This window comes from Salvia splendens, chromosome 13 (genome assembly GCF_004379255.2).
Source record: "Salvia splendens isolate huo1 chromosome 13, SspV2, whole genome shotgun sequence".
Lineage (NCBI taxonomy): Eukaryota > Viridiplantae > Streptophyta > Magnoliopsida > Lamiales > Lamiaceae > Salvia > Salvia splendens.
The window spans coordinates 30,545,596-30,555,560 of record NC_056044.1 but is presented as its reverse complement, the minus strand read 5'-3'; the positions used below and the strand labels follow the sequence as shown (position 1 = coordinate 30,555,560).

The 9,965-nt window shown below is 37.7% G+C and overlaps 1 protein-coding gene across 4 annotated transcripts; it reads left to right on the top strand.

Moving 5' to 3' along the window:
- The first annotated feature begins 601 nt into the window (after positions 1-601).
- Positions 602-9,140, top strand: LOC121760130 (putative receptor-like protein kinase At5g39000). Of its 4 annotated transcripts, none has more exons than XM_042155747.1 (13): positions 602-3,220; positions 3,316-3,566; positions 3,640-3,757; positions 3,978-4,221; positions 4,343-4,475; positions 4,581-4,679; positions 4,797-4,924; positions 5,122-5,190; positions 7,182-7,311; positions 7,545-7,794; positions 7,885-8,041; positions 8,122-8,217; positions 8,897-9,140. In XM_042155747.1, exons 1-12 carry the CDS (start codon positions 709-711, stop codon positions 8,213-8,215), a joined length of 4,185 nt encoding a protein of 1,394 aa, XP_042011681.1. In that variant the 5' UTR covers positions 602-708; the 3' UTR covers positions 8,216-8,217; positions 8,897-9,140. The 4 variants fall into 4 exon arrangements, with proteins under 4 accessions (XP_042011681.1, XP_042011678.1, XP_042011680.1 ...); XM_042155744.1 differs by having other exon boundaries at positions 8,122-8,198; positions 8,897-9,139; XM_042155745.1 differs by having other exon boundaries at positions 603-3,220; positions 4,593-4,679; positions 8,122-8,198; positions 8,897-9,139.
- Positions 9,141-9,965: the final 825 nt, after the last annotated feature.

Genomic DNA, 9,965 nt, shown 5'->3' with positions numbered 1-9,965 from the left:
TTGCAAACCGAACACCCCCTAAGATGTGGCTATATTATACTCCCTCCGTCCCGGGCTACTCGCCCCTTTCCTTTTCGGCACGGAGATTAAGGAATGAGTGTATAGGAAAGTCAAAAATGACGGCTGTAAGTGAACTTTTTTACTAAAAATGGAAATAGTGCAAGTAACTTGGGACGCCCAAAAAGGAAATAAGTGCGAGTAGTGCGGGACGGAGGGAGTACTAATACTCCATTTTTGTAGTTAGTGTTAAATTTTAGTATTACGTTGAAAAGCGAAAACGACATTCTTACAAGTTATACCCCTTTCATTCGTGAAACATTGTCAAAATTTGACTCGGTATATGTTTTTAAGAAATATTAAAAAAAATGAATTGGAAAGTTATTGGGATAAGATCCTACATTTATATATTTCTCGCGTTTATATATTAATTTTATACTTTATCTATGTCATGTCATACTTTCCTTTTTAGTTTGTCTTAAAAAAAAATATCTCATTCCTTTTTTTTTTTTGAAAAAACTCATCTCTATAAAGAACCACTGAAAAGTAAGGTCTATTTATAAAAATAGAAAAAAAAAAAGAAAAGGATAACCTTTTCCAAAAGTGGAGTCAACTGCAATTTTCTTAGTCGTTCTTTAATTTATTTCCGAATTCCAACTACCTTCACTTCAATGAGTGAATGTAGCAAAAATCAAAGAGCAAAGTTGAATCATGAAAAATCTGCGTGCTGCTGTTACTTCTGCTGCAATTTTCCCGCCGTTTTTCTTCTGCTTAGTCTTCCTTCTTCTCAGCTCAGCCTTAGCCCCCATTGATGCTATCTCAGTTAACTGCGGCTCAAAATCAAGCGGCGCTTCTGCAGCCGGCGGCGGCAATGCATGGCGCGGCGACATACCGCCGGATCTACCGCCGATGCTGCAATTGCAGGGGGAAACGACCGTGTTCCGCAGCGCAACACCCGGCGCCGGCGCCGGTGATCATCCGATTCCTTACCGGACTGCGCGGCTCTCTCGCTCGAGATTCTCGTATAGGTTCAACGTGACTCGAGGTCAGAAAATTATTCGGCTACACTTCAATCCAGCGTTGTATAGGGGATTTAAACGGTTTAATGACTTGTTCGAAGTTGAAGCCGGTGGTTTTACCTTGCTCGGAAACTTTAGTGCTTCTCTCACTGCCGATGCTCTAGGTTTGCGTTATTTTGTGAAGGAATTTTGTGTAAACATTGATGCAGATCAACTGTTTGATGTAGTGTTCTATGCTGTGAATAGTCAACTTGTGGATACTTATGCTTTTATAAATGGCATTGAGATTATCTCGGTGCCTTCTGGTGTTTCTTACTTTGGAGGGAGATATGTAGGAGTTGAATTGGTAGGGAAGTCCGTGATCAATGTTGATAATAGTACTGTGCTTGAAATAGTCAGGAGAGTTAATCTGAAACAGGATTCTGTCTCATCGTCTAATGATGCAAACGGCGTGTTTGGGGTGTGGGAGATGGCTTCTAGGAGGAAAGAAGCCAAGGCGAAGAGTGTTGAGTGGAGAACATTGGTGGATGTGGGATTTAGTTATTTGGTTAGGCTCCATTTCTCCGAGCTAGGGCTCGAGATGGCAGAGATAAGGGGTGTTACTTTCAAAATCTACATCAATGATGTCATTGTTGATGCGGATATTGAGAGAAGAGAAGGGGATTATGATCATGCAGATGCCATCCCTTGGCATAGGGACTACATGGTGATGATCAAAGGGCTCAAACGCGTGGGTAAGCGTGAGATCGTCATTTGTCTTCAATCCAATGGCAAGTTCATAAATGGACATGGAATCCTTGAAGGGTTTGAAGTTTTGAGGATGAGTAGCCCTGACAATAGTTTGGCCAGTCCAAATCCATTGCCTTCGTCTTTCAGTTCATCAAACTGGATAATCCAGAGTTTTGATCAAGTTCTTGGTCACAGAAATACGATTTCCACTTTTGTGATAACATTACTTGCGTCAGTGAACACCATTGTACATATATTGCGTATAATATGGGAAGTCAGATATAGAGAGGAGAAAAACATGCCATCAGTTAAGGCTGGACGACTTTGTAGACGATTTTCACTTGCTGAGATCCAATCAGTCACAAGAAACTTCAGCGATGCACATCTCATTGGAAGGGGAGGATTTGGCAAAGTTTATATAGGCCGCATTGACAATGGGCAAGTGACAGTGGCCATAAAGCGACTGAGATCAAATTCGAACCAAGGGCAAAGAGAATTTGAGACAGAGATTGAAACATTAACTGAGCTCCGACATGTTAATTTGGTGTCCCTGATTGGCTTCTGCTATGACCGTAGAGAAATGATTCTTGTTTATGATTACATGGCCTATGGAACATTGAGTGACCACCTTTACAAACTTTCGAGGAAAGGTGTTGAGTGCCCATCTCTTACGTGGAAAGAGCGCCTTACCATATGCGTAGGAGCTGGTCGAGGACTAGACTATCTTCACACTGGCCACTCACTCATACATCGGGATGTTAAGGCTTCAAATATTCTCCTTGATGAGAACTTTGTAGCCAAGGTTGCAGACTTTGGCTTGGCTAGGCACATGAATATGAGAACATCAAAGACTCATGTTAGCACAAAAGTTAAGGGTACATTTGGGTACTTGGACCCAAATTATTACACCACAGGTAAACTAACAATGAAAAGTGACACATTTTCCTTTGGGGTGGTTTTGCTGGAAGTACTTTGTGGAAGACCGGCTGTGGATCCAGAAGTCGGAGAGGATAAATTGCTGCTGACTAAGTGGGCCCGAGAAAATATTAGCAAGGGAAAATCTGACCAAATTGTAGCTCCAGATCTAATGGGTGAAATCTCAGAAGATAGTTTTAAGGCATTTATTGAGGTTGCTGAAAGATGCTTGCATGACGAGCCAAGGGAACGGCCAACAATGGCTCAAGTCGTGCTACAGCTCGAGTATGCTCTTAAGCAGCAGGATAGCTCAAAATCCATGCCACAGAATGTGAATGATCCCCACTCATCCAACAAAGAAGCTAACTTGTCGATTAATGCTCAGCAGCTCGAGCAGAATACACCCAGTCCCAAAGAGCACACTAACAGAATCGGATTTGTTAGTATTATTAATAAGCCTCCACCTCTATTTGAAAGAGAAGATTGGGGAAAAGCCACGACACAGAGACCAGCACGACTTAGGCCGTGGGATGCATTTTGGAGTAGAGTTAAACCATCTGGTATGTAGTTATGGAGATAGATAAACTGTATAACACTTCCTCTTCACGTATTATATTAGGGGACAAACTTTATTTCTCTACTATATCTCTTGTAGGCAGTTATGAAGATTGTGCGACGGAATCAATGCAAAACTACAAACAGTCTATGGATATGATGCATAACAATGTCCCTGCCACTATCCCACTAGATGAATTAGCAGAGATTACTGATGATTTTGATGTCAAGTGTGTTATTGGTGAGGGATCGAGTGGAAAGGTGTACCATGGAGTACTCAAAAGTGGACTGGCTGCTGCAATAAAAAAGCTCAATTCTAGCAATCAGGGACAGGAAGTACTTTTAGCTCAGGTTTGGTCGTAAAACTGTACTCATTGATATAGATGCATGCATATGAGTACATATTTAATATATGGTTGTGCAGGTTTCCACAGTAAAGCACAAAAATGTGGTTGAGCTGCTTGGTTATTGTGTAGATGGTGGTTTGCGAGCCTTGGCTTATGAGTTTGCTCCAAATGGTTCCCTGCATGATATTCTCCATGGTGAGTAATGTTTGCCATAGTTTATTGGTGTCTAATAACCTAATTTAGAGGTAAGTTTAGATTTCTGAAAGAGAGTCTTGTATATTTTGGTGAGTATTGATATCCTCTAATAAGCTCCATCATGTTCACTCACAGTAGCTTCTTTTTGCTACCAAATTCATGCATTTACAGAGGTTACACATTTCTTTTCTTGAGCCCATTTATGTATTTTTCGATGCAGGACGGAAAGGCATCAGAGGTTCAGGGCCGGGTCAAGCTCTGTCGTGGCCTCAGAGAGTTAAATTTTCTGTTGGAGCTGCAAAAGGGCTAGAGTTCATCCATTTGAAGGGACAGATTCATGGGGATATCAAATCCAGCAGCATTCTTATTTTCGACGACTATGGAGTTGCTAAGGTCTCTGATTTTGATCTTTCAAATCAAGGTCCTGGCACTCGCCCTAGTTCCTCTGGTTATCATGCTCCTGAGTAAGCTCTTTTCTGAGTCTTTTTCCTAGATCAGGTTAATTGTGCTAGGGGTTTCTAATTCGATGTGTACGTTTTTCACTGTGTTAGAGGTTCTTTTCTTTTTCCTTTTTGTGGGTGGTAGACTCATTACTAGTGGCCAGCAAAGCTGGAGGGGTGATGTTTACAGCTTTGGCGTTGTACTTCTAGAACTTCTAACTGGGCGTAAGCCTGTTGGTAATACACATAGAGCTGGAGAGCAGGATCTTGTGACATGGGTATGCAATTTCCGTCATGATAATTTTCCTACTATGTTTCCTTTGTATATTTGTCGAGCAAATCTACTTGTCTATTTTCCATCTAGCTAGTAGTTGATCTTACAGATTGTGAACCAGGCACTGAAAAATCTTACGGATGACAAGGTAAAGGACTATGTTGATGTTAGAATGAAAGGAGACTACCCTTTTAAGGCAGTTGCTAAGGTGAATCACTTGTACTTTCTACATAAATAGAATTTTATGTTTGTGATGGATCAAACAGAAACATGGCATGCTGGTGGGCAGTTGCTCCATAATTCTGATGATTTTAGCATAAAACAGATGGCTTCGCTTGCTATCTCGTGTGTGCAATATGAAGCCCGTTATCGTCCAAATATGAGCGTTGTAGTAAAAGCTCTTCAACCTCTGCTGAAAAGTGCATCCAATCCTACCGGTCAAACATCAAATTTGTAAGATATTTTCCTTAAAATCAGATCAAAAATCTTGCAATGGTCATCAAGTTCATTTCAATGCCTCTGATAATAAAATAAAGAGTGTCAAGATCTTATGCTGTGATATCTTTTAGTTCTTTTATCTGCTGAACATATATGTTCTCAAGTTGTAAACACTAACTTTGATCAATGGGTGAATGAAATTCTCTCCTCAGAAAGTTAGAAAGGCGCCGTTATGTGGAGCAGTGGATGAATCATTGTCGCTTTCCAGATGAACTAAAAAGGTTGTTCTTATCATCTCATTATGGAGAATCAACTCCATTTTCATATTCACTCTGATACTTGTTTCTGTAAGCATTTATAGGGGGTGCTATATTTCATTAATGTGGTACTCCCTCCATCCACAGCCTAAGCGAGACGTTTCTAGTTTGGCACAAGAATTTAGGCATTAGTGTTTAGTAAATTAAATTATTAATAGTAAAGTAAGAAAGAGAATAAAATAAGAAAGAGAAAGAGAGAATAAAGTAAAAAAGATAAAATTAAGTAAAAAAAGGATAAATAGGAGAAATAAGAGGATAAATTAGGAAAGATGAGTAGTTAATAATTGCAAAAAAGGGAAATGTCTCACTTAGGTTGGAACGTACCAAAAAGGAATATGTCTCACTGGACGGAGGGAGTAGAAGTTTTGACAGCATATAAGCTTATTTCTGATTCATTTAAAAGCATAACATCCTTTTAGCAAGGGCTACAATGATACTTTTCTCAATTGAAAAGCATAACATGTTTTAAGCTAAAAAGTTTTAGTAGTCATTTAAATAATGAAGTATGATCAAATTCTTGTCCGGCTCATAATATTTGAAACGGATATTATATCACGAAGTTTCAGTTTTTTCATTTGTCCCATTTGTATACAGACAATGTCTTTAGGTTACGAGTGACAAATCGTGTGTGTTGGGTCGTTATCGGGTCAACCTATTAACGACCCGACCCAATAAGGGTAAACACGAACACGACCTGTTAAGAAAACCTTAAATCCGAATACGAACCCGACCTGCTACCCTCAAACCCGAACACGACACGAATCATATTGGGTCAACACAACACAATAAGTAATATATGTATTAACAAATTCAGACTTCAGAAATTAAATTTCACATTTCACTCATGCTACATACCCTAACTCAAATTTTAAAATATAATATTATAATATTTACTCACTCCATTCCCTCATAATTGATTCATTTTTCCATTTTGGGTCATTTCTTTATATGGTAACACCTTTTCTTACTCTTACTTTAATCTCTTTACTTTATTCACTTTCTCTCTACTTTATCCTCTCTCTTATTTCTATTTACTTAACACACTAAACATTCATTTCTTAATTATGTGCCAAAAAGTTTTGCCTCAACTATGAGGGAATTAAGGGAGTATTTCTTAATGGGTAACCCGAACACGACACGAAATTTTCGTGTTCTTAACGGGTCGATCCAATAAGGACACGAACTCAATAAGCTTTGATCCAAACTCATTAATTTTGTGCAGATTCGTGTCGGGATATTGTATCGTGCCAAAAATTGTCAGCCCTACTTTTGGTAGTGCTTGAAACTACGTTATTTCATTAAAATTTCTTTTATTTTGTTTTCCTTTCTTCTCTTAGGTTAATTATATAATCTCATTTTGAGCATCATCAAAGACATCGTTTTCTATACAAATGGGAAAAATTGAAACTCGTGATTTAATATTTTGTTTTCAAACATTATTGGACTGACCAGAATTAGACCAAACCTAGTGATTTGAATTACTATTATCCCTAAATTATATCTTTGAGGGGGTGTTCGGTTTGCAAGATTGTATCTGAGATTAAATTTGTAGTGTGTTTAGTTCATGAGATTCAACCCCACAACTCAATCTGGATAATCATGAGATAATTAGTCATAGCTAACCCCTATGACTGAAATAAACTCACAACTCAATCCTAGATTGTATCTTGGTATTATTTTATCTTGGAAACCGAACACCACCTTAATTCACGAATATAAAAGGGTGCATGCTAGGCTTTCTTATTGAAGATATATATGCCAACTTCAGGCTATTATGTAAAAGAGCAAGCAAATAACTCTATCTGGTTGTCTTATTTATTTCTATCCAACATTGCAAATCATATGTGGTTGAAAAGGAAAAACTTTCCAAAGTATAGTTGTCTCATAAACAAATGTTAACATGCTTTTGAGATGGGAAACAACACTTAATCCCTTAAGAAGTATGTTCCTTGCAGGCAAGTTCGAGAAGCCGAGCGTCTTAATTGGGCTGCCACCTGTATGTTCAATGAAGATATGCTGATGGAGAAGTTACCAGAAAACCTTCAAAGGGTTATACGTCATCATCTCCGTAAATTTCTTAGGAGCGTAAGTTCCATTTTCAGAATAATAAACTCAATAATCAGTATGAGTGTGTTATTCTGGTGAGGAACAACTGAAATTATGCCTCTCAGAAGATCTCAATGACCTATATAGGCATACAAATGGATGTTAACTTTTTCATCATTTATGAACTGATTCTGTCTGGTGTAAGAAAAGAATCAAAGTCTGAACTATCTTAATTAAAGCTTTCCTTGATCTATTGTTTCTGGTCATGGCAGATCTATTCTTTACAGTATTTGGACCAATGCGTAATAGATGCTATATGTGAAAGGCTAAGAACGCAAACATATGTGAGAGGGAGCACAATATTTTATCCCGGTGGTCATGTCAAAAAGATTGTTTTCATAATTCAAGGAACGATGGAGATCAGCTTAGTGGATAAATCTTATACTAGGCGCTTGTCAGAAGGGGACTGTCATGGAGACGATCTCTTTACTTGGTGCCTCTTAAAATCTCCAGTGAATAAAGGTTCGACCCTATTTTCATTCAGTGATTACACATTGTGGAGCCTCTGTCTCTCTCTCTCTCTCTCTGACACACACACACATACACATACAGATGGAAGAGGAATGAGTGGTGGGCGGATTTTAAGCAACTATCTAGTTCGATGTTTGACAAATGTAGAAGCATTGGTATTGCGAGAAGTTGATCTGGAACAAGTTGCCAGCCTTTTTGCTAGATTCATTGATACCAGACGCTTCAAATCAGCTGCAAGGTGACCATTCTCTCGCATGCTTTCTGTTTTTCGCGCGCACCAATCAGATAATCAAACACACTATGATATGAGTCATGCAGATATGCATCACCTTACTGGAGAAGGCTCGCAGTTCAACGTATTGAAGCTTCATGGATACGCAGGAAGGAACTACAAAGTAATAACTCTCCGTGATAGTAATCTTCTAACTCTACACGCTCTTTTGTGTGCTCGTTTTATACTATTTTATCTACTGAAAAGTGGCTTATATTATATGGACGATGATGAAGTGCAACGATAAGGCGTTTTTGTTTCCCACCAACAAGTAGGTGTGGATTATGAGAGGATGCTAGATTTTCTTATACTATTTCTTTTAAGAAAAAATTGTGGGGTGCATCTAATATATTTTGTTGGGGGTATCCATAAAATCATAGTGGAGGCTAAAAGCACAAATATATTACTTGAATAATACTTATGCCTTGATTAAATATATGAAGGCTATGAATAGATATGCCCCTAGTAGATGCTAATATTGACACATTAGTTATTGGGCTAGAAGATGGCCCAAATAGAATGAAAGGTGGATCCGCTTTGAAAAGGCCCAACTATAAAAATTATAATCACTGACATTATACTTACTAAAATCATATTGTTATATTTAAAAATAGACCCTTGATACAGAATTTTGATTTAGGCCAAGATTAGATTATTAATCTCGGCCCAATAGTGTATAATTGCTGTTTGGTTGGTAGCCTCCTCTTTTTAAACACATTGACCCGCGTCGGCCCGAGTTTCATTTTGGCCACTTTCAATTCATTGCTCCTCTTATGTTTATTGATCTCTCCATTGGGGTTTTATTTTGGTTTAAATAAACAGTAACTCGCGATAAAGAAGAAAGAGATTGTGATATTCTGATCGGTGATGAGGCGAGACGATAGTGGTGGTAGGAGGAGAGCTCGGTGGCCCGTGTACATGGGTGGAACCACGTGGATGGGAGGGGGGGCTAAAGCCCTTAATAAAATTATTTTTTTTTTACTTTTTTCTTTTATAAATTTTTAAAATTTATCCACGTTTAACGTAAATTATTGTGTAAAAATCCTTACAAATAATCTGAAAAATCCAAAAATATACTTTGAAATAAAACTTAGAAATTACAGTCATTAATATTTTTTTCTACATCCGCTCCTGCCCGTACATCCCTTCCTCTCCCTCTCGGCAGCGGAGGTGGTCGGCGAAAATTGGCTGTTGGTTTTTGGGCACAATAAACTAGTGGGAATTTGGGAAGGACAAAAATATAAATTTACACTAAATAATCCAGCCTATCAAAACTTTACTTTTAGTCTTGATTTTTATGTCAACTTTACTCTCGATTTACATCTAGATATGCTATCAAAATATTAGACCAATTTCATTTTCGTGTACCAATCTAGATATGTATTAATGCATGAAGTATTTTTCAAAGGGAAAAAGAATTGGGCCTGCCAAATAGCTGACAACTGAAAAATTAATTGATAATTAATTATCCTCTTTAATGCTGTCATATTAGCATATCAACAGTTGATCATTAGGCTTACTGTTCTTATCTTCAACCTTTATTTGTCAAACTATTAATTTTCTTTTCAAGAAAAAGACATTGCATGTCTTTCAATTTACATTAATATGTCAATATTAATTAAAATAATTAAGAGTAAACTGATGTTTCAATGAGAATATTAAAGTAAAATTGTACTAATACAGTACTTTAATGGATTTAGACATTCAGTTAGTTGAAAAAAAGTTGAGAAATATAAATCCTTGATCACATTTCTTAAAATAATATAAGATCAATTAAATCTCTTGAGATTGTAAGTGATACTTTCGGTTAACAGACTTTCACTATTCGTAACATCAGACTGCTCCACCTACGTCCATAATAATATTTTATCCTCCCCTTTAAGATTATAGT